The sequence below is a fragment of the Saccopteryx bilineata genome, chromosome 4 (genome assembly GCF_036850765.1).
Source record: "Saccopteryx bilineata isolate mSacBil1 chromosome 4, mSacBil1_pri_phased_curated, whole genome shotgun sequence".
NCBI classification, from domain to species: domain Eukaryota; kingdom Metazoa; phylum Chordata; class Mammalia; order Chiroptera; family Emballonuridae; genus Saccopteryx; species Saccopteryx bilineata.
The window spans coordinates 54,562,738-54,586,996 of NC_089493.1; the positions used below are offsets into that span (position 1 = coordinate 54,562,738).

General features: G+C 49.7%; 2 protein-coding genes across 7 annotated transcripts in view; one reads left to right on the forward strand and one right to left on the reverse strand.

The window, feature by feature from the left end:
* RASL12 (RAS like family 12) overlaps window positions 1-11,845 on the forward strand; it is a 25,906-nt gene extending 14,061 nt beyond the window's left edge. For 5 of the 6 annotated variants that reach the window (XM_066274016.1, XM_066274012.1, XM_066274014.1 and 2 more), the window contains 3 exons: window positions 5,609-5,682; window positions 6,360-6,550; window positions 10,044-11,845. In XM_066274016.1, the coding sequence (XP_066130113.1) occupies window positions 5,609-5,682; window positions 6,360-6,550; window positions 10,044-10,419 (641 nt within the window). In that variant the 3' untranslated portion in view covers window positions 10,420-11,845. Of the gene's footprint in view, window positions 1-3,850; window positions 3,937-5,608; window positions 5,683-6,359; window positions 6,551-10,043 lie in introns of those variants that run through there. The other variant, XM_066274018.1, reaches the window with a different exon arrangement.
* A 127-nt stretch (window positions 11,846-11,972) lies between these two features.
* Window positions 11,973-21,795, reverse strand: SLC51B (SLC51 subunit beta). Its single transcript, XM_066274024.1, has 5 exons — window positions 21,635-21,795; window positions 18,465-18,590; window positions 16,951-17,161; window positions 15,608-15,698; window positions 11,973-12,292 (listed from the first exon to the last, which is right to left on the reverse strand). Exons 3-5 carry the CDS (start codon window positions 17,069-17,071, stop codon window positions 12,094-12,096), a joined length of 411 nt encoding a protein of 136 aa, XP_066130121.1. The 5' UTR covers window positions 17,072-17,161; window positions 18,465-18,590; window positions 21,635-21,795; the 3' UTR covers window positions 11,973-12,093.
* Between the last annotated feature and the right edge of the window lie 2,464 nt (window positions 21,796-24,259).

A 24,259-nucleotide genomic window follows, 5' to 3' on the forward strand; every position in this document is an offset into this window, starting at 1 on the left:
AACACCTATCTCAGAGAATTACTGTGAGGATTAAAGAGCTAGCATGTAAAAGAGCTAGACTAGTGCTTGACCGTCAGTACACATTTGATGCATACTCGCTTATCCTTCCTTCTCTTCCCTTCTCAAATGGCTTCCCATCTATGGTGGCTGAGATCCCCTCAAATTAATCAGATCAGTGTTTCTGAAAGTTATTTTTAGCAGCAGGATCTTTTCCTTAAATAACCCTTACATGGAACCCCAATATCTAAAACAAATAAAACAATCTTATTAGAACCTAAAGCTCACATTTATAACATTTGTTGTCGTAAAATAGACACAGAAAAATGAATTGTCTGGAGCTCTTAGCCTTTTGAAAATGAAGGTTGCCATCTTAGATTACTTTCCTCATTCATAAGGATTGAATGAAGCGTCTGTGGTCCCCGAGGACCCCCTGAGGGAACACGGACTGGGCTTTGGAGCAGGTTAGAAAGCTGCACAGTACAGCACTTCCTGCTGCAGGCCCAACAGAACACCACGCCCCACGCCATGCCACGGTGACACCTGAGCATCCCTTTGGGCACTCTTAGCCTATTGGTGCCCATTGGCCCCTCAGATCAGGCTGCTGTACTGAATCCCAGCGTCAGAGCAGGAAGGGACCACAGGGCTAGTTAGGCCAATGGTTTTTAGAATGTTTTCCTTGAGTAGCAGAATCCCTTCTTCTGACCAGGAGGTTTGTTGGCGACTGTGATCCCAACTTGGGTAAGAAACCACTTGGGCAAGGAGATCTTAAACAGAACCCCAGTGTGTTGAACAGAGAAACTGGAAGGGCTCTCCTGGCTAAGTCAGGTGTGCAAAGCAGGTGACTGGGCAACAGCCCCTTAGCGGTTTGTTCCTCGAAGTTTGGTTTGACCACCAGTGCTTTGACACAACCCCTCCATGCTGCAGTGGAAGAAATAGGCCCAAAAAGCTGAGACTTCTGGGCCAAGGTCACACAGCAGATCTAAGGAGAGTCCATTTGATTAGCAGAGGTCAGGGTCCATGGGAATAGGACACAGGATGCGATTGTGTGCAGCGGGGCAGGTGTTGGGAGAAGCCAGAAATTGAAGTCAGATGGAGTAGGCCAGGGGTCCCCAAACTTTTTACACAGGGGGTCAGTTCACTGTCCCTCAGACCGTTGGAGGGCCGGACTATAAAAAAAAACTATGAACAAATCCCTGTGCATACTGCACATATCTTATTTTAAAGTAAAAAAACAAAACAAAACAAAACAAAAAAACAGGAACAAATACAATATTTAAAATAAAGAACAAGTAAATTTAAATTAACAAACTGACCAGTATTTCAATGGGAACTATGGACCTGCTTTTGGCTAATGAGATGGTCAATGTGCTCCTCTCACTGACCACCAATGAAAGAGGTGCCCCTTCCGGAAGTGCGGCGGGGGCCGGATAAATGGCCTCAGGGGGCCGCATGTGGCCCGCGAGCTGTAGTTTGGGGACCCCTGGAGTAGGCAAACTGAAGAGAGGAGGGGAGGGGGGAGGCGGGGAAGAAGAGGGGAAGGGAAGACACACAAGCAGGAGAGTCTGGGCAGGGAAATCAGGGATTCTGAAGGACGGTGCCTCAAAAGACCGAGTCTGCCTAGCTCAAATACTGCCCATGTATACTAAAACTTATTTTCCCTCTATCTGAAGTTCACATTTAACTGGGCACCCTATGTTTTATCTGGCAGTCCACCTCCAGTCTCTCTTCCTCCCAAACTCCCAGTCCATACCCTTTGTGCAGGATCCTGTTACAGAGGAGCCTGTTACAGCGATGGTTTGAGCTTCCTGATTGAGTAATTTTGGAATTCTGACCTGATAGTGGAATGTGTGGTCAGACTGTGGGGAGGCAGTGACCCATAATGGTTAGTCATTCCACCCTGAGAGCCTATGAGCTGGAGAGATGACCAGACACTCTCCCCTGGGGGGAGACATTCTCCCTGGGGGGCCAATGCCACTCCTGGGGGTTCTATTTCACTGTCCAAACATTTTGGCCTCTATCCCATGGCGGGTTCCAGCAACAGTGGGGACTCTGGGACCAGCGCCTTCCCCTCTCTGCAGAAAGGTCTGAGCACCCAAGGGCAGAGTTAGCCCTCGGGAGGGGAGAACCACTCTTTCCCCTTTTCAAAGGTCTTCCAAGAGCTTGTGCTCAAATGGAGCCTCTTTACTTTTTAAATCTTTTCTTTATTTATTCCTAGAGAGAGAGGAGAGAGAGAGAAAGAGAGAGAGAGAAGTAGGAGGAACAGGAAGCATCAACTCCCATATGTGTCTTGACCGGGCAAGCCCAGGGTTTTGAATCTGTGACCTCAGTGTTTCAGGTCGACACTCCTTCCATTGCGCCACCACAGGTCAGGCTCAAATGGAGCCTCTTAAGGGTGGGAACCTGTATAATTTGTCCCCATTTCCAGCATAGAGCACAGTACAAGGTACAACATACTACTCATAAACATGACTGTGAATTTTAATTTTAGGATTGTCTTTTAAAAGAACAGCTTCTATTATTATCCCCATTTTACAGAGAAAGAACCTGAAGCTGTGCCTGACCAAGTGGTGGTGCAGTAGATAGAGCATTGACCTGAGATGTAGAGGAACCAGGTTCGAAACCCTGAGGTCACTGGCTTGAACACAGGCTCATCTGGCCTGAAGGCAGGGTTGCCGACCTGAGCGTGGGATCACAGACATGACCCCATGGTCTCTGGCTTAAGCCCAAAGGTTGCTGGCTTTACCCTAAGGTCACTGGCTTGAGCAAGGGGTCACTGGCTCAGCTGGAGCTCCTGATCAAGGCACATATGAGAAGCAATCGATGAACAACTAAAGTGCCACAACTACGTGTTGATGCGTCTCATCTCTCGCCCTTCCTGTCTGCCCACCCCTCTAAAAAATAAATAAATAAAAAATGTTATTACTGTAAATGAGAGAAAAATGCTTTGAGAAAAGAGCATTCTCTCAGCCTTAATTAAAGTTCACATAATGTTGTTTAAAATTAGAAGTTTTGAGACCTAAAGACACCAGAATGCCCTTAGGGCAGTAACCAAGCAACGGGAAGAAAGGATATTCCTGTGACTTGGAAAGGAGCCCCAACCCCCCAGAGTCACCTCACTTGCAAAGGGGGTGGAAGCTGGATAAGATGGTCTCTGAGTTTCATCCAGCTCACCCAGGCATGTTCCATGTCCTCCCATGGCCTGGGAGGGAGCTTCTGCCCAGATAGAGCTGGAAGATTGGCTGGTCCACTGAGCACAGGGGGCTTGGAGGTCCCAATGGGGAAGTAGCCCAGACTACAAAACCTGAGTTTAAGTTCCTTTACGGGTAAGTGTTGAGGGGCTGTGAACAAGTTCCCTCCTTCTCTAGACCTCACCTCCCTGTCATCTCTCCACAGTGCAGCTAACAGCAAGCTTGAAAGGCTGTTGTGCTACAAGCGACTATGGAGACCAGGACCGGGATTGGGCTAATATTTTTCCTTGGACTGGGCAGGACATGGTGCCTGTTTGGGAACAGAATCTGTGAAGTGCCTAAAAGGGGTGCATAAGACAACTTGGGCAGGAAAATCTGAAAGAGATGTCAGCATCTAGGGGCAGCTCTTCTTGCACCAAATATAGTTAAACATTTGGGGCATATTTTCCATTAGGATTTTTTTTTTTTTTTTTTTTTTTTGTCTTTGAGTAAGAGTGGCATTTATCCAAGTCCCCAAAGCAGGCTGGGGACGGGAGCTGTCTGTGATTCCTGCTGGCTGCTAGTTGACGTGGAATGTGTCCAGGCCTTGCTTGGCTGCCAGTGGCTCTCAGAGAGAAGTGTTTGACTCAGCCAGGGTTGGGGGTTCTCTTCTCACAGTGGCTGCTACCAGGAAGACAGAGAGGGCCTTAGTTCTTCCCAGAGGGGTCTTCTTTGATGTCCCTTGGGACATGGAGCTACCCAGGGAAAAGTAAGGACCAAGTGCACTCATGAATGTGAGCCAGTGGCACAGGGAAGGTTGAGGGTAGGGAGCATGATTGCCAATAAGGCAGCGAGGTCCTCTTTGCACACCTGGCTACTTGCTGCTTTCTTAGGTTTGAGGTCATGAGAACTAAAAAAAATAAAGTAAAAATCCATGAAATCCAAGTAAGGTTGGTAGTTTACTTGACAGTATAGTGCTAATATCAATTTCCTGGTTTTGATCATTGCGTTAAGGTTAGGTAAGGTGTGAACAATGGGAGGATGGGGTTTGATGGTCGTGCACACATGTAGACAGGTGTACCCACGTTTATACAGAGGCTTCCCTGGCCCAGCTGGGGGGATGGTGCACAGGAACTGTATGATTGTATAACTTCCATATGAGTCTAGAATTATTTCAAAATAAGTTTTAAAAAATCACCTGGTAATATGAACCTACCCTGTAAACTCTGAAGCACCATGGTCCCCACTGTCCTTTATCAGACATTTGTGGAGGGCAGGGCCCTCTCCCAGGGCCCCTCCAGTCCCCACACAGCCCTGTGAAATAGTGCCAGGACAAGCATTTAGCACAGTGCCTGGCACAGAGTGAAAGCTTGAAAACTGTTAGCCAATGTTATCATCTTATACCCATTTTAAAATGAGGAAGCAGCTCTTTTCTTTCTTTTTTTTTTCTTCCATTTTTCCAAAGCTGGAAACGGGGAAGCAGTCAGACAGACTCCCGCATGCGCCCTACAGGGATCCACCTGGCATGCCCACCAGGGGGCGATGCTCTGCCCCTCTCGGGCATCGCTCTGTTGCATCCAGAGCCATTCTGGCACCTGAGGCAGAGGCCACAGAGCCATCCTCAGTGCCCGGGCCAACTTTGCTCCAATGGAGCCTTGGCTGCGGGAGGGGAAGAGAGAGACAGAGAGGAAGGAGAGGGGGAGGGGTGGAGAAGCAGATGGGCACTTCTCCTGTGTGCTCTGGCCGGGAATCGAACCCAGGACTCCTGCATGCCAGGCCGACGCTCTACCGCTGAGCCAACCGGCCAGGGCTGGAAGCAATTCTTTTCAAAGAGCTGAAATGACTTGACCAAGTCACACAGCTAAAAAGTAGCTGAAGGGAGATTTGGTTCCACATCTCCACCCTAGATTCCTCTGCTATTATTTTGACAAGGATTATTTGTAAAACCTTCTTGGGACTTCTAAACAGGGTTCTCCCACTTTGGGCAGGAGAACTGTCCTTGGGGACTTCCTGTGGGCCAGGTCCTGTGGTTAAAGGGGAAGAGGGTAGAGGAGCTTGGAGTTTGGGAGGAAGGGGCTGGCAGTGCAGCTTCTGAAGCTTCTGGAGCTACCTGGGCTCATGGCCACACACTCTGTCCTGCAGGCTTGGTCGGTGGACCCAGAACACATCCCGTCCCCCATGGCACGTTTTGTGAGTGGCCTCTGTTACTCTGAGCCCTGACAAGGGGAGCGGAATCTCCTTGGTGGAGGGTCTGCTCATGTCCTCCGTGTGGATGCGAGCCAAGGCCTTGGCAGTGGTCCTGCTCGGCCAGCCCTGGGTTAGGTCCCCAGGGCGGCATGGGGGTCCAACACAGAGCGGAAGCTGGGACTCAGACCTAGTCCATTATCTATCTATTCAGTGCCCTGCTCTGCTTTTCATCTTGCTGATTATCTGTGTTGCAGAGGACACCTACAGCTCTGAGGAGACCGTGGACCACCAGCCTGTGCACCTGAGGGTCATGGACACAGCAGACCTGGTACAATCATCCCCATTACAGCGGAGAGGCAGTGCAGGCTCCTGAGAAATCTTGGCCCCACAGTGGGGGCTCACATGGGAATATATATATCTCTTATAAGCTCCAGTTTTCTGTGTGACCCTCTCTGGGGCTAAATGAGAAGGGACGGGGTGGGACCTGGGGAAACCTGAGGACCGCCGGCAGCAGCTCTGAGATCCTTGCTCTGGGGTTTGATGCTCATGCACACGTGGGGACAGGTGCACACACACATTTGCACAGAGGTTTCCCTTGGCCCAAATTCCTCCAGTGCACACATCTCCCCTGCGTTCTCACCACCTCTTGCCAAGGCTAGATGCCAGTTATTCTCAAAAGCCAAAAGGCACCATGAACCTGACCCAAAACCAGCAGTGTCCAGAGATAGCCAGGTCTCTGTAGGGGCCATGCCAGAGTGTTGGCTCTGTGCCGCAGAGGTCAAGGTCTCCAAGTCTCGGGCTGAGTGTTGGGAGGAAGGCTTACAAGACAATGTCTCCTTTCACACCAAGCCAAATCCATACTCAAGTGCCCCTTTGACAAGAGTTCTGCTGGGGGAACAATATACAAAGACCCAGAGAGTGGGGGGGGGGGATGGGGTAGCTCAGGTGAAGACCGTTAGCCTGACCTCCTCTGTCCCTGACCAAGGCTTCCCTCCTTTGCCCCAGGACACCCCCAGGAACTGTGAGCGCTATTTGAACTGGGCTCACGCCTTCCTGGTAGTATACAGTGTTGACAGCCGCCAGAGCTTCGAAGGCAGCTGCAGCTACCTGGAGCTGCTCGCTTTGCACGCGAAGGAGACGCAGCGCAGCTACCCCGCTCTGCTGCTGGGCAACAAGCTGGACATGGCCCAGTACAGGTGAGCACGCGGCTTGTCACACAGCTCCAGTGCTCTCCTTCCTCATTTGTGAAGTCTGGGTGTCGTCTCCAGGGATTATTTGGCTGCTAAGAACAGTAATCTCCTCGACTTTAGGTGAAAGGGGGTGTGTTGTAAGGGTGTGGTTTCCTTTTTTTTTTTTTTTTTGCATATTTCTGAAGCTGGAAACAGGGAGAGACAGTCAGACAGACTCCCGCATGCGCCCGACCGGGATCCACCCGGCACGCCCACCAGGGGCGACGCTCTGCCCACCAGGGGGCGATGCTCTGCCCATCCTGGGCGTCGCCATGTTGTGACCAGAGCCACTCTAGCGCCTGGGGCAGAAGCCAAGGAGCCATCCCCAGCGCCCGGGCCATCTTTGCTCCAATGGAGCCTTGGCTGTGGGAGGGGAAGAGAGAGACAGAGAGGAAGGCGCGGCAGAGGGGTGGAGAAGCAAATGGGCGCTTCTCCTGTGTGCCCTGGTGGGGAATCAAACCCGGGTCCTCCGCACGCTAGGCCGACGCAGGGTGTGGTTTCCTAAGCAGCAAGGACAGGAAGGGAAGGGCATCTGTCAGCACAGGGCTGGACTTGGAAAGTCAGAGGAGAGGCCACTCTTCCATCCTCATGGGGATCTGTGGTCTCTCTCGGCCTCACCCTTTCTTACCCGAGTCTGTATGACCTTCTGTTCCCATTCGGTGCAGCTGGCTAGTCATTCTGTGCCCAATTCCAGTTCTAGGGAGAGAGGTTTTAACTGGTTTCCTGGGTCAGGTGTCTGCCCGGTGCAGCCAGCTCCCAGTTCACCTATGCATGGCCCCCATGCTCACTTCCATGGCTGGCTAGGCTGAGGACAGGTTCTCTTAGAAAGGGTTAGACTTGACTCAGAGGTCACAGCCTGGGCCAGGCATCAATGCTGCAGCCATATTTTACTTGGCCAGTGCTGTATTTTAGAAGACCTGGAATTGGAATGCTTGGAGGCAGGGCATGCTTTTTCTAGCTGACCACAGGCCTCACTGCTCCCCATGGCTTAACTCCACCCTCTCCACACATTTAAGTTGCCTGCTTGCCCTGACACATTCGAGACTCTGATGCCTCTACTTGATAAGTAACCCCGCTGGCCTTCTTCAAAACTGACATTTGTGCCAGTCTGCCAGCGAGGTTTGGCCCCTTCCAGCAGCCTTCCACCGGTCCCTCCCGGCTCCCGGCCAGTCACTCCTGCCTTCCCGGGCCCCAAAGGTGCATTGACTGGCGATGGCAAGGAGGGGATCCTTTGTTTGAAACAGGTGAGATGGACAATGGGAAAGGAGGTTGCAGTCTCATGAAAGGGGGGGCATGGTAGGAGCCTTTAAATGCGGGCAAGCCTCAGACCCAGAAAGACATATTCCATTTCAGGGAATGAGGGAGTTGTGTGATCTTAAAGCCAGAAGTAATCGCAGAGCCCCAAAAGCCTACAAGAGGGGTCAGAAGACTGGATTGAGATAAACCAGTTTTCATTATGAGGAAAAAAACTAGACTGCTATTTTTATCACAATCTTTGTCAAATAGAATGTCTAAAAATGGTTTGGGAGCAAATAACAGATAATATGGGCTGCAGTGAAGCAGCATCAGATCCCTAAGAACAAGTTCATTTATCCCCACTTTCTTCTTTGATCAGGTCCCTAGGTTAGGAGATCAGGATTTGATGGACATGGTAAATCTAACTTTGACCTGAGCATCAGTGTCTCTTATGATTGCCTGCAGCGAAAAGGTAAAATGTTATTTAGATCAGTGGTTCCCAAACCACTGATAAAATTTTTACCAGGCTGCAACAAAATAGGAAAAAGGATAATATTGGGCCGTGGCTGGCTGGCTTAGTGGTAGAGCGTCAGCCCAGCCTGTGTGGAAGTCCTGGGTTTGATTCCCAGCCAGGACACACGGAAGAAGCGCCCATCTGCTTCTCCACCCTTCCCCCTCTCCTTTCTCTCTATCTCTCTCTTTCCTTTCTGCAGCCAACGCTCCATTGGAGCCAAGTTGGCCCCAGGGCAGGGGGGTGGGGTTAAGGACAGCTCAATGGCCTCCACCTCAGGTGCTAGAATGGCTCTGGCTGCAAGGAGTAACACCCCAGATGGGCAGAGCATCGCCCCTTAGTGGGCATACCGGGTGGATCTCAGTCGGGCGCATGTGGGAGTCTGTCTCTCTGCCTTCCTGCTTCTCACTTCAGAAAAATACAAAAAAAAAAAAAAAAAAAAAAAAGGATAACGTTACATGCCTGTGTCGCCCATACACACACACATGCATGCATGGGCTACTTGTTTCTGAAAATTCATTATTCAAGCCCCACGGTGACAAAGTTTCAGGTTCAAGTTTATTATAAAAGTAAATAATACTAACTAGTCTTTCAAAAGGGGTTCCTCAGGAAGCAGTGAGCTTATACAGGACACCAGCCCTGGGTGTGGAGGGGATTAGGTGCCCCTCCTCTGACCCTTTCTGTCCCAGTCACGCTGTTTATTGGGTACTCCCCTGAGTAGCTAGCTCACTCCCACCCCCTACACCTGCCAAATGAACCTTGGCTCAGAAAGCTTTTCCATCAGTATCCACCCTGGTGTCTCCTCTCATCTCATGGGCTGTGCCATTGTCCTCAGGAATGGGTGGGGCAGCTCCATAGTGGGGGTGGGGGGTCAGAAGAATTCAGCCACTGAATCTTGGCCTCCAGACCTAAAGGACCCCCTGTCCCTTCTCTTTTCTGGACATCTGACCTCCCCAAGAACAGTCTTCTTTACTCTCTCACCTTAATTCCCATGGCTTCCAGGGCAGAAGCTTTCAGGACCTTCCCACTTGCAAATATTTGGTCCCACCATTCTGGGAGGTGGTATACAACCAAGCTGGGATTAGGTGCTGCTCCCTCGCTCCCTTTCCCCCTCCTTGCCATGAAATGTTGGCACCCCCAACCCGCCCCTCCTTCGAGCAGGCAGACAAAATTCCCCACGAGCCTGAGCGCTTTCCCAGCCGCAGGCGTCCTGAGTGACCTTGGCCCTCCACGCTGCTGTAGACGCTGTGGCCTCACATCCTTCAGTCCAAACCACTGCCTTTTTCTAGAGCTGATTCCACAAGCGAGGGCTGCGTGTGGCTCATTTCCTGACCAAATGTGGGGGTCAAGGAGAAATGGGGCCGGGGATGGCTGTCTTCCTCTGGCCACGGGCAGGGCCTAAGTGGGGCCTTTGCGTCAGCTTCTCCCTTACCCTCAAACTCGTTCCTAAATTCTGTCTTTGGTAACATCAACCACCATTTCTTGAGCCTGACTCTTTTAGATACTGTGGTAGACAGACACTCAACAGAAATTATTTTTCCTAATCGTCTTAACAACCCTGAGAGGCAGATGTTATTATCCCACTGTGCTGATGAGAAAGCTAAGCCTCACGGAGATGGGGATGAGCAGCTGGTGAGTGGGAGCCGGGTGGGGGCCCAGGCCTGCCTGACTGGGTGCATGCTCCTGACCCACCTCGCCCTGCTTCCCCACCAGGCAGGTCACCGAGGCGGAGGGTGCAGCCTTGGCGGGCAGGTTTGGGTGCCTGTTTTTCGAGGTCTCTGCCTGCCTGGGCTTTGAGCACGTGCAGCACGTCTTCCATGAGGCAGTGCGGGAAGCACGGCGGGAGCTGGAGAAGAACTCCCTGGCTCGGCCCCTCTTCATCTCCGAGGAGAGGGCCCTGCCCCACCAGGCCCCGCTCACTGCCCGTCATGGGCTGGCCAGCTGCACCTTCAACACGCTTTCCACCGTCAGCCTGAAGGAGATGCCCACCGTAGCCCAGGCCAAGCTAGTCACTGTGAAGTCATCCCGGGCCCAGAGCAAGCGCAAGGCACCCACCCTGACCCTCTTGAAAGGCTTCAAGATCTTCTGAAGACCCCCTGAGGATCCTAGGCTCAGAGGCTGGGCAGGGCTCTGCAGGACGGTGGTGGATTTCTGGCCACTGGCTTTCCCTCTGATGGGACAATAGCCTGTGCCCTCTGGTGGACAGCTGACCTCTGCTCCGGCACCCAAGAAGTGTTCCGACACCCAGTTCAATGTGCGAGCTGGAAGGAGAAAGAAGAATGCAACTCCTATTCCCTGCAGGGCCTTGGTTTCCATGGTTACCACTGTGGTTCTGATGTGGAAGGGAAACAGCCACTGGGACAATCCGGACACCTGGGGTCAGCCTTAAGCAGGAGGAAATGGCAGTGCCCATCATGGTGTTACCACTTCCTGCTCCAGCTCCAGCCAAGTCAGCTGCGGTCCCTGCGGACAGCTCCAGGAGACCCTGCAGAAGTTTAAGCCTCAGAACATCCTGTAGGAAGGACAGCCCTGAGGTCCTCAAGCCACCTGGTGGACAGGAAGGGCAGGGTGGGTACAGATTTTGGAGGGCCAAAGTCTAGCCCAGCCCTCCCATTGTTTTCTGCCCTCATGGAAGCCAGAAGCCGCAGGCAACAAACCCCACAGTTTACCTATGTAATACCTACTTTGCACCTGCAGGACCTCTTGTAAGAAGCAAAGTTGCAGGAAGGGCTGCTTCTACTACTTTGCCTCTCAAAGAAGATAGAGGGAGAGGCTCTGGGTTGTCCAGTATAACGGGACTCTAGATTGTTCACCAGGAAGCAGGGCCCCCTTATTTTCCCACCTTAAATTAAGGACTTTTCACAGCCAGGACCAGCCCCCTCAGTAGAATGATCAAAGCTGCAGAACGAAGTCATTCTTTCCGGTGACAATGACTCAGGACTCCAGGGAGCCCACAGCTGGCAGCATCAGACATCCAGGCACTATGAGCCTGTTCAGGGTCTGTAGGTAAAAACAGTGGACTAGTTTGTAGCCTGGTTTGACAGGACCTAGTACCCTTGATAACGGGTCTGAGTGTGCAAAGCCTTCTTTTGTAAGATAGAACCTAAAGCATTTTGGGTTCCTAAAGCAAATTTTTGCATAAATTATTTGGGGTTGCCCCCACATCTATACCACAGCACTGTGGCTCAGACAGATCAGGACCCCCCTGGGGACCCCATGGTAGCAAGAGAGGGTCTCAGAAGTTGGGCGTTTCATAGTACCATGGAACTGGTTCTCAATGCACCATGGGACCCCTGGCTCAAGGGCAGTCTTTCATGGACCCTCAGCAGATGAGCAGATAAAAGAGGGCTCTTGGGGAGGAAGGGGTGGGAAGGGGAGTCTGAGTCCAGAATTGTGCCCCTTCCCCTGTCAGCAGTTCCTGGAGCTTGGATCTAAAACAACAGCCCTAACCCAGCCTTCAGCCCCATTTTATAGAGATGGAGAAGCTGAGATCAGAGAGAGGCTGTGGACTGACTCCTCCAGACCACACGAGGCGTCCTGGCCGGGCTCCCTGACCCACAGGCTGGCCGTAGGGTTTGCACTTTCGCTCCACGCTGCTTATGTGTGGACCACCACCGTGTGAACAAACCAAGCAATTCCAACTGCCCGTATCCAGAAGCGTTTTAATAAAAAGGTTTTTTTTTCTTCCCACAACACAATTTTAGTTTGATGGCCGTTCTTTCATTTTATCTGCTAACAACATGGGGGAAGCTGTGCGCGCCCACTAGCTCTCGGATTCTTGCGGGTCTGGAAGGACGACGGGTGGCACATCCTTCTCTTTTAACTCAATTTCCACCTGGGCCAAACTTGGCTTTTCTGAGAGCAAAGTCTCTGTTAGGATGTTCAGACTGCTGTCATCTTTGGTCCTGGCCTCAACCACGACTTCTGGAGTTTGTATTGCCGGTGGCAGCATCTTTTGCTTCCTGGGAGGAGAGAAAACATGGTTGGCCGTGAACTCCCAGAGCTGGGGCTACTGAGTGGCTGAGCCAGGCCTGGGTTTCCCAGACCTGCATGAGAGAGTTCAAGGAGGCCGTTCTGGAAACTGTTGGGGGAGAAAGCTGAGACTGTTTGATTTTCTTTCAGCAGAGAACCAGCTGATCCTTGTGTGGGCCTCTCACCAAATCCTCACTGCCACCTGTGAGTGAACTATTCTTGCTCTTCCTTACCAAGGAAATATGGCTCAGTGAAGCATGTACCTGGGGCCTGCATATAAGTCTCCGGACTCTGAGTCCTGAGTTTTCACCAAATCACATTTTCTCCTGTCCTGAGACTATCATCATACTTAGAATAGGTCTTTGTCACTTTACATCACATCCCAGGCAAACTGCAGGAAATTCCTAACTAATCTTCCTGCCTGTGACTGCTGCTTCTCCAGACCAGCCTGAACACACCAGTTATGTTTCAAAGCCTCAGTGTGCACATATCACTCCCCAGCTCAAGCACCTTCAGTGGCTCCCCACAGCCCACCTCCTTAATCTGCCATTCAAGATCCAGCCCTCCTTCCAATAAGTCTCCCACATGTCTTCCCTCTGTGATGGTTTTATTCAAGGTATACTTCCTGGCCGCAGTGGAGGGACTCAGCCGTGGTCAGAGCCAACTACCCAGAGAACAGAGAATCTGCTTGGGCCGTCAGACGAGCAGCTTGGTGTCTGCTGCTCCCTGGGACACCTTGTCTCTCAGTTGACCTTGCTGAGGGGGCTGGCAGCTTGGTGTCTGCTGCTCCCTGGGACAGACACCTTGTCTCTCAGTTGACCTTGCTGAGGGGGCTGCTGTCTGACAGGGTGAGGAGGGCAAGGTCTAGAGGCTGCACACCGCTGAGCCCTTCTGTGTCTTGCGTGCAGAATGATCTTGCTAAAACACAAGCCTTTTATGACCCTGTGCAAAGCCTTTCTCATGAGCTAGAACCTCACGTCCTCAGGATGGCCCTCCAAGTGTATAAACTCTGGGCCCTGCTGCCTCTTGTCCTCCCTCCTCCCCTCCTTCAGCCCCTCCCACGCCGCTGCACAGTCCCTCCCTCCTGTGCTGGGTACACGCTCTCCCTTGGTCTGGAAGGTTTCTGCAGCCTACCCTCCCTCTCTTTGCCAAAGGCTCCAGATCCCACAAGACTCTGTATGTCCCACAGTCATCATCTGTCACTTTGAACTACAATCATCTTCTCACCAAACTGTTAATTCCATAAGGCCGAGGCTGATCTATCTTGGCCACTACTGTGGCCCCCACTCTCAGCATGGAGCTTGGCACAGAGCAAGTGCTTAGCTCATACCTGTGGAATGAATCATGAATGGGGCCACAGCCGTTCATAATGACCAGTCCTCAGTCTGAACTAAGTAGGGTTATTTCTCTTTGTCTTTAAAGCAGAACTGTGAGGAAGATTCACAGATGATATAAACTAGCTGCATAGAAGGAAGAGCACAGAGGTTAGGCCAATCCTCCCATGGATTCTTATTTTTTATTTTTTTTTATAGAGACAGAGAGTCAGAGAGAGGGATAGATAGGGACAGACAGACAGGAATGAAGAGATGAGAAGCATCAATCATCAGTTTTTCGTTGCAACACCTTAGTTGTTCATTGACCGCCTTCTCATATGTGCCTTGACCGTGGGCCTTTGGCAGACCGAGTAACCCCTTGCTCGAGCCAGCGACCTTGAGCTCAAGCTGGTGAGCTTTGTTCAAACCAGATGAGCTTGCGCTCAAGCTGGCGACCTCGGGGTCTCGAACCTGGGTCCTCCACATCCCAGTCTGACACTTTATCCACTGTGCCACCGCCTGGTCAGGCAGATTCTTTTTTTTTTTTAAAGGCAAACCTATATGTTTATTTTTTTAAATTATTTTTATTTTATTTATTCATTTCAGAGAAGAGAGAGAAGGTGGGGAGGAGCAGGAAGCATCAACTCCCATTTGTGCCTTGACCAGGCAAGCCCAGGGTTTCAAACCGGCGACCTCAGCGTTCCAGGTCAAGGCTTTATCCACTGCACCACCACAGGTCAGGCCAGGCAGATTCTTAATGACTTTATTCTCTACAATGAGAAGAAACAACCTGTGCCTTCCCAACTTACAGAGCTGCCTTGGGGCTCAAATAAGAGAATGCGAAGGTGCTTATAAAGTTACAGAACATGACAGATTTGAGGAAGAGGTTCTCATTATTGTTTCAAAGTTACTGATGGTTATGGTTGACGGGTATATAGCTGAGTGAGTGAATTAATGGGAATGAGTGAACTAAGCATTTATTGAGTGATTTCTAGGACCAGACACTGTCAGTTGCTTGGAGAAACAAATGCAGTCCCTACCCTCAAGGATCTCTCAAGCATTAGTCCTGGGATCATCCAGAGAGTTTAACTAAATGCCACTCCCCAGGTCTCACCCCAGACCCTTTGTAAGAATCTCCAAGATGAGGCATAGCATTCTGTATTTTTTTTTTAAGTGAGAGGAAGGACGATAGAGAGACAAACTCCTGAATGTACCTCAATGGGGATTCACTCAGCAACCACTGTCTGGGGCTGATGCTCTAATCAACTGAACTATCCTCAGTGCCCGGGGCCGATGCTTGAAGCAATGGAGCCACTGGCTGTGGGAGAGAAAGGAAAGAGAGGAGGGGGAGAGAGGGGGAGAGAGAAGCAGATGGTCGCTTCTCTTGTGTACCCTGACCAGGAATCGAACTGGGACATCCATACACCAGGCTGATGCTCTATCCACTGAGCCACTGCCAGGGCCGCATTTTGTGTTTTTAATATTGCTTCTTGATTTGTTGTGCAACCAGGGTTAAGGAGTATTATCATTATAAAAATATTAAAATTACTTCAGGTGCCTCATTTTATCTTGGAGCAGGGCAAAGCTTTCCCCTTTAATAGCATCCCTGACTCTGCAATAGCCCCCACTGAGCATTCCCCACAAGGGATTAGTAATTACCACCATTTATAGAAGAAACTGGTTCAGAGGTATTGAGTGTATTACTCTGCTAGTAAGTGGTATGAACCCAGCCTATGTGACTCCAGAGCCAGAGATCCTGACCTCTGAGACATACCAGCCCTTGCCCTGCTCACTGGCCATGGCCAGCAAGTGGTAAGCAGGGACAGTTGTGAGTTTTCCAACAATTCTAAGTTCTCAAAGGACCCTGAAGGCTGCATTTTGCTGTCCCTAAGGGTAGACAGCCAAGGTCCACAGAAACCCTTCTCTAGGTCTCCCTGGGGAGGATGGGGCCCCTGCCTTCCAGAGGCCACCTTCCCCAGACTAGCTCCTCACCTGTTTGCCTTGATGCTTCTGCCCAGGAGGAAGATGCTTATCACGACCACCACACCCATCAGAGCAAAGATGGAAATGTTCCAAGGAGATGCTGGGGAGAGACACACAGGACAGAGACTTGAGGAGAGGCTGGGTCCCTCTCAGGCCTACTAACAGTTGGGGTTTGGGCTCAGACACAGCTCACAGCATCAGCTGTTCCCTGCTGGGGACCAGTATTGTAGAGAGACTCAAATTAAGGCAAAGATAAGCTCCCTGCCCTGCGGGAACCCCCGTGTGTGTGTGTGGGGGGGGGGAAGGACTATCTCTGCCTCGGAGCAGCCCTAATCTAATGGGGGACAACACTGCAGGTGGATGGTAACGGGGTGGGGATAGGGTGGGTCAAGATGAACTTCACAATCTTCAGAGTATTGCCAGGGACTGGTGGTAGCGGGCAATACAAAGGAGGGAGGGAGAGGAGCAAGGAAAGGGAGAGAGGGAATGAAGGGAGGGAGTGAAGGGAAGGAGGGATAAGAGGAAGGGAGGGATGAAGGAAGGAAGAAAGGAAGGAAGGGAAGGATGGAGGGAGAAAGGGAGGGGAGAAAGGAAAGAGGGAGGGAAAAGGAAGGAGTGGCAGTTAAAATGGACCAAAGAGTTGCCCACAGACAATACATGAAGTGGCTAATCTGAGTTTGGATAATCAAGATTTGTCCACACTGTCCTGCAATGAGGCAGGATCCAGCCTCAGAGCTTTTGCATTTGCTGTTTCCTCTACCAGGAATATTCTTCCCCCATGTAAGCTGCATAGCTAAATCCTTCACCTCCTGCAGGCCTGTGTTCAAATGTCACCTTCTTGGGGAGGCTTCAGGGCCACATTACCTACCCTTGCTGCATACTTCCCATTCCCTTTCTCTGCTTAATTTTTTTCCTTATTTTTCTTAGCTCTGGAATCACTCAGTGAGTTTAACAAAATCCTGCTGCCCAACTCATTACCAACACACTATGCATTTTGGTTGTTTATCCTGCTTATTTTTTGTCTCTTTTACTAAAACATATGCTTCATGAAGGCAGAGATCTTTGTGTTTTATTCACTACTGTAACCCCGCTGCTGAAAACAGTGTCTGGCGCACAGAGCAACTTAAATATTTGTGAACGATCGGATAGATGAGTAAATGAGCCCTGAGAAAGGAGGGTGAGGTTCTGCCAAACCCTTCCGGGTACTGAGACCCCTCAGCTCAGTCCCTGCTTTGAAGGAGACGTGCAGCCTGCTGTGGGGGAGAGGACCCAGTCAAGGGCGTCAGCCAGAGTCCACCGCTTGTGTTCTGGGTTGAGGGCACACACCCACACACCAATCCCCTGCCACTTACCATCTTCTGTGCGGAAAAACCAAAGCATTTCTTCCAGCAGCTCCTGAGGTACCACAGTGCCAGCTGGGGCTCCGGTAACCCCCTGACCATGGTACATACTCTGCTCCTGCGTGGGGGACATTTCTGACAACAAAATCCTTGGGCTCCTTCGCTCCCCAAGCTGCCCTCTTGGCCTCCCAGGTTCTGGCCTCTCAGCAAAGCCCTGAAATCCCTGGAAACAAAGTAGAGAGCATGACCACACAGCCCATCCCAGTTTGAGCTCCCCTCCCTGCCCAGACCAACTCTCCTCTGGCCCAGTTACATGACCCTCAGAACAGCCTGACTCCAGAATAGGCGGGGCCTGGAGAGGCAGAGACCACAGCCTTGGGGGTCACTCCGATCTTTATTAAAATCCATCACACGCGGGGAGTGAGGAGGACTAAGCCACTAATGGGCAGTGGGACCCCTGCAGGGGACATCTCCGGTTTTTGCCTGCTGAGCATCTCCATCCAGCCTCGACGATAGCCCTCAGTTTCCCTTCTCCCTGGTTCCTTAGCAAAGAGTCCAATCCCGCCCATTGATTTTTATGTAGCAGCCAATCACAGGATCCACGTGACAAAGACTGGACCTATCACAGTCTCTCATGTGGAGATTGGCATGTCTGTGACCCAGAGCTGAAAATAAGAGAAAGTACCAGAAAAAGGTAGCTGTCAGGCCCTGGCCGGTTGGCTCAGTGGTAGAGCGTCGGCCTGGTGTGCAGAAGTCCCGGGTTCGATTCCCGGCCAGGGCACACAGGAGAAGGCGCCCATCTGCTTCTCGACCCCTCCCCCTCTCCTTCCTCTCTGTCTCTCTCTTCCCCTTCCGCAGCCGAGGCTCCATTGGAGCAAAGATGGCCCGGGCACTGGGGATGGCTCCTTGGCCTCTGCCCCAGGCGCTAGAGTGGCTCTGGTTGCAACAGAGCTGCCCCCCGGAGGGGCAGAGCATCGCCCCCTGGTGGGCAGAGTGTCACCCCCTGGTGGGCGTGCCGGGTGGATCCCAGTCGGGCGCATGTGGGAGTCTGTCTGTCTCTCCCGTTTCTAGCTTCAGAAAAATACAAAAAAAAAGAAGAAAAAAAAAAAGGTAGCTGTCAGTTACTGCTGCTGAGAGCTGGGAGCTCCTTTATCTCAGCTGCCATCCCTGGGCCTGATTGGTGAGTGCGGCTCTCAGTCAGCAACCCCCTGATAACTTCTTCTTCTCTTGGACATACGATCAGAATTGTTTTATGTCGTTTGCGGTGGAAGAACCTGAATTCATGCTCCCTGGCTAAAACCCTTCATTAATTTCAGCCTATTTTCATCCCCACAAAACAAAGCAGGTTAAGCAATCTGTGTTTACTAAATCTCAGTCAGATGTTGAATCCTAGTAATAAAAATAATAATTTCAATTTTGGATGTTGAAATGAGGCCATATCACTATATCAAGGGATCGAACAGAAATGTCATAGAGACCTATGTACCCATGTGAACTTAGTGTATAATAAACGTAGCTGTACTAACCGGTAAGGAAAGGAGGAATCAATTAGTAGAAGGTGTCAGGGAAACCGGCTCATGTGTGCAGAAACTGTGGCTTATGGCATGTCCTGACAAACAGCGCACACAAAAGCAGACTCCACAATTAAAAGCCTAAATGGAAGAGAAAAAAATATATAAAGTTAATAAAAGTAGGGTAAAACTTTTAAAACAAAACCATAAATGCTCAAATCATTCAATAACAAAAAACTGATTAGTTCAGTTATATTAAAAATAAGATTATCAGTTTAATAAAGAATACCACCAATAAAGTAATTAACACCTTTCTGATTGGGATAAGATACTTGGCAGCGCTTAAAACCAGGAAGAGACTGATAGCTAGGATACATAAAGCATTCTTGCAAATTAACAAGAAAAAGATAGGAACCCTAAGAAGTGGGTAAAGGATCTAAACCCACAGTTTACAAAATAGAAAACTCAAAAGGCTAGCAAGCATGTGAAAAATGCTCAAACTTTTGGTAATCAAGATGAAAATTCAAAATGAAATACCATGGCCTGACCAGGCAGTGGCGCAGTGGATAGAATGTCAGCCTGGAACGCAGAGGACCCAGGTTTGAAACCCCAGGTCACCAGCTTGAGTGCAGGGTCGCTGTCTTGAGCATGGGATCATAGACATGACCCCATGGTCGCTGGCTTGAGCAAGGGGTCACTCTCTCTGCGGTAGCCCCCCCAGTCAAGGCACACATGAGAAAGCAATCAATGAACAACTAAGGTGCCTGGGTGCTAAGAAGCATCAATGAAGAATTGATGCTATTCATCTCTTCCCTTCCTGTCTGTCTGTCCCTCTCTCTGTCTCTCTTGCAAAAAAATAAATAAAAAGAAACATCACTTAACATCTATTAGCTCATCATAGTTTGAAAGGTGAATAATGCTGTGTGTTGGTGAGGCTCTGGGCCTAGCCTCATGCACTGATGGGGAGTATAGTTTAGGGCAGCCATCTAGAGAGCAAATCAGTCATAGCACATGTACACAGCTGCGCTGCTCCTGAGTGTATATGTAACTGCATTTTTAATGTGTGTGGTATCTCTCTCTCTCTCTCTCTCCATATATATATTTAATATATATATATAATTACCCCTCAGGATCATAGGAGACATGCCATACTGTTTTATGAAAATGCAAAAATAACACACACAAAACAGCACAGCACATATTTTATAAAAACACACTTTAGAAAAGACACATTAAACACATTAGGTTAGTTCTCTCTGGAGGAAGAAGAAAAAGGGAAAAGGGATGGTGATAAAAGTCACTAAAGAAATATAACAGAAGGGTTTTGAAGAGACCAATCATGGAAGCATGTCATGGAACACATGTCATGAGGCTAACAACAATAGGAACAGAGATGGCCCCGTGCTAGCTCAAGGGCCCCTGCTCCTACCCTGCCTTCCAAACTAGCTTTCGGAGGCTTAACCAGAAATATTTAAAATAAAATAAAAAAGGATGGCAAACAGCCAAACAGAAAAGCAAAACACTAAAAAAGGACTTGATTGGCATCAGAGTTTTCTTCAACTCTGAGAAAACTGAGGAAACATCTATAGATTTTGAGGGGAAATATTTTGACAGAAAATATAATATTGAGCTAAGGTTTTCATATATGAAAGATCATTCACGTGTCAAGGTGGAGATGGTATTTACAATAGAAAGAAAGACAGACCTTGAGTAGACTCCCAGGGACTCAGAGGCATACATCTACTTCCAGGGGTCCCCAAACTTTTTACACAGGGGGCCAGTTCACTGTCCCTCAGACCGTTGGAGGGCCACCACATACAGTGCTCCTCTCACTGACCACCAGTGAAAGAGGTGCCCCTTTCGGAAGTGCGGCAGGGGGCCGGATAAATGGCCTCAGGGGGCCGCATGTGGCCCGTGGGCCATAGTTTGGGGATGCCTGATACCCTTTTGAGGGATATATGTATATATACTGAATAATGAAAGGACAATGTTACAGGGATGGCTAATCAATATGATCTTGTTTCCAGCTCCAGCTGTCTGTCCAAAGTGTTTGGTAAGAAGGGTTGGGACTTTCTGTCCAGTCTCAGATGCTGGAGTGCCTGGAGTAAATAGAAACATTTCCCATAGGCCCCTTTTGCTTATGTAGACATCCACACACCCACAGAGAAAAGAATGGAAAGGTTGAGAAACCAAGCACTGACTCCTACAGAAGTTGGCTGGGGCCTAGACGCATGGGAATGCTTTGAATACTTCTGTATTGCATACATTTCTCATGAGTACGCACGATCTTCATGAAAACAATACATGGAATTATTATATACAATATTTTAAATGTACATACTTTTGTGTGTATATTTGAAATATATGTTTATTATTTGTATGTGTTTTTAATTGTATGTCTATACTGTATTTATACCCTTTGAGACAGTAATTCCAGTTTTGGATGGGATGTTTAATAAAACTAATCAAGATGTCAGCTCTTCCCAACTTGACCTATGGATTCAATGCAATCCCAATCAAAAGCCCAGCAAGTTATCTTATGGATATCGACAAAATGATTCTAAAATTTAGGTGATGTAGCAAAAGGCTCAGGGTAGTCAACACAGTGAGGAAAATGAGCGGAGCCAGGGAGCTGACGCCGCCCAACTCCAAGACTTCTCATCAAACTGCAGCAATCAGGACAGTGTGGCACTGGAACCAATCAGGTAAGCGCACAGCTTGCACATGGGCTGATTCCGCAGTGGACTGTGTATTTTAAATATGGTACTATTGTTATAATAAACATATATTTATTAACCAACAACCAACAAACAAAATGACAAGACGATACAAGTCCAGAGCTGAGAGTCTGCCCTCCCAGACTGCGTTAGACATTACAGAAACCAAGATGCATTTCCCTCAGGTACTTCATCAGCTTCTTCTAGAGTGAGTGTCATATTAATTTCCCTGCTTTTCAAAAATCAACTAAATTTCATGATTTATTTGGATTTTATTTTTCCATCAATGTCTTTTTTCTGTTCCAGGATCCTATCCAGGATATCACATTGCATTTAGTTGTCCTGTCTCCTTAGGCTCCTCTGGGAGATGTCTGCATTTTAAACAGAGTGTAACCATCTGCTACTGGACTGCATTTCTTACCAGAGACCCCGGGCCACCCATCCCCATGGGAGGTTGAAGACACTCACCCCGGACCCTGGGCCTGCCGGGACCTGTGCTTGGGAGCCGCGCTGACTTCTGTCTTCCTCCTCCTCCTCTCCCAGGAGCACTGGCTGGTCTTTGCTCTTGAGCTCCCCACACAGCTGTCACCTGGGGTTCGTGCGGCGGGTCTGCGGCTGCCCAGCCCATCTGGCTGCTCCGCTCTTAGCACACGCCCAGGCCTGAGTCTTCTCTGCTACTCTGGGGTGACTGACCTCTTGAATGGGAGCCCTCAGATGGCAAACAGTCTCCACCCAACTTTAACAACTTGAAAGAACGAGGAGCCCAATGCTTTCTTTCTTATATGTTGGCCTCAAGTAAAGTGAAAACACCCAGACCCTCTTGCCAGGCCAGGGGGATGGTCTGGGGGTTCCATCATCGCAGGGGGATACGTGGTGTACCCTCTCTGTCTCCTCTATGTCCAGGCCTCTGTCTCCTGGTGTTATCAATATTTAACCACAGGGCACAGAGCCAAGCCTGGCCTTTTATAGCCTGCTCTTGCTCACAGGGAAGGCCTTGTATGAATTCCTTACAAGAAGCTATAAAATAAGACCTTTGGAGGGCAAGGGGTGGAGAAGACAAGGCAAGTGAGGCCGAGTGACACAGAAAGAAGGAAAGAGCCCAGGAAACAGCACAGAACGGGGTGGAGTTGGCAGGGAAGCAGGAGTAAGATGCTTCCCCACCAGGCCAGACCCATTCAGTTCTGATCATCAGTGGGCTCTGGGCTTTCCCAGCCAATGACTCCTTGTATCTCCAACAACCCCGGGAGCAAGGAGAAGGTTTCCCATTTCACAGATGAGGTAACAGAAGTCGAGTGAGATCAAGTGACAGGTGCAAGTTCCTCTAGGAGTTAAGCACAGGTCAAAGGTATGGACAACAGCCCAGTAAAGAGGAAAGGAGACCCAACGTGGAACGTAGGGGTCTGCATAGAACTCCAGCAACTCATTGTTTTGTAACTCATTCATTCATTCATTCATTCATTCAGTAAATATTATTTAAGCACCCACTACATAGATGACATAATAAACAAGACAGGCAAGGTCCCTGTTAGAGAGTTCACACTCTGGTGGTGGAGATAGGCAAAAAAAGAGTTAGCAATACATAAGATAACTTTAGCTAGTGAATTCTGTGAATAATTTAAACAAAAAAAAATGATATAGAAAGAGGTAGGGTAGGAGAGCTACGATTGCTACATTCCTATACTAAAAACTGAAGGACAAGGAGTTAACCGTGCAAAGACCTGGGATAGCAGGTACTAAGTCACCTAAGAAATAATGAGCGCCATGAGTTTGAGAAACAAAACGGAGAAAACTGAAGGGCACTGCGGCTGAAGCGGGCGCGGGGGGGGGGGCATGGGATCAAGTTGGAGGGTAGACAGAAGTAGATCTTGCAGGGCCTTGTGAAACAGGATAAGGGTTTGAAAGTAATGAGAGGGCACTGGAGGGTTTAGGTGGGGAAGTGACATGATCTGGTTGACATTTATCTAAGATCGCTGACCTGCCCCGTGGAGGAGAGTAGGGAGACAGTGAGAGGATGTTGCATTCAGTCAGGTAAGAGATAGCGGTAGTTTGGTCCAAGGTGTGGCTGTGGAGATGGTGAGAAGTGGTCAGATTCAGGGTGCTTTTTGGAATGAAAGGCAGCTGATAGATTTCAAGAGAGAGAGGACCTCAACACTAACTCTCTTAAGCAGCAAAGGGATTCAAAAGTAACTTTTTGCTCATATAACTGGGAAGAGCAAGGTGGAGCTGACCTTAAGGAGAGCTGGACCCCGCAGCCTGAAGACCCTTAGCCCTTTCTCTCTCTAGCTCTCTCCCTGATTCTCTCTGGATATCAGGCTCATTTCCAGAGGTTAGCCATCTCCAGGAAGCTGGGTCAGGCTCCAGAAGTCCAGGCTCACACCCTTGCAGCTGGAGGAGAAGGGGCTCCTTTTCTCTACTCTAGTCTGGCAATTCCTAGAAAAGGGCTCTAATTGTTCTGTTTTGGGTCCTATACCCATGTTTTGGATCAGTTGTTTTAGCCAACAGCGAGGTACCGTGAATGACCAGTTCAAATCTCATGCCTGTCGGGGTGCCAGGAGAGAAAGGCTGTGAGCTGGGTAGCTGCTCCAGTGTGGGTCGCCAGAATGACCCCTTGACTAGAATTCTCCCTGTCAGCCTTAGAGGAGATTCGTGGGGAGCCTACCCCACCCCAGGCTTTCCACTCCTCTGCCTGTTTCTTGTTTATTCCTCCTCTTACCTCAGTTGTCTCTGCCGTAGGTTATCCAATCGTATTCTGTGTCTGCTCTGTGCCAGGCACTAAGCCAGTGATGAACAATCACAGACACTGTCCCTGACCTCATGAAGATCTCAGTCTAGTGGGGAATCAGACCAGTGGTCACCCCAGGGGTGGTGTAATTATGACTGCCGTGTAACAGGTGCCGTGAAGGAAATGTGCACTCAGAAATGAAAGCACATCACCAAGCTCTCCCTTCCTCATAGTTTCAAGCATCAATTCTGGACAAGTCAGTTCTGCCTTAGAATCTCCTTTCCTAATGTCTCCAGTCCTGGTCCCCCTGCCTGGCAGATGGTGGGCAGTTTGGAGTGGAGTGGAGTGGAGCGGAAAGGGCTCTGGCTTTT

Coding starts and splice junctions, on each gene's coding strand:
- SLC51B (XM_066274024.1), bottom strand. CDS start 17,071: ATGTCCCCCACGCAGGAGCAGAGTATGTACCATGGTCAGGGGGTTACC. Junction 15,699..16,950: donor GTTTTTCCGCACAGAAGATG/GTAAGTGGCAGG, acceptor GTCTCTCCCCAG/CATCTCCTTGGAACATTTCC. Junction 12,293..15,607: donor AGAAGCATCAAGGCAAACAG/GTGAGGAGCTAG, acceptor CTCTCCTCCCAG/GAAGCAAAAGATGCTGCCAC.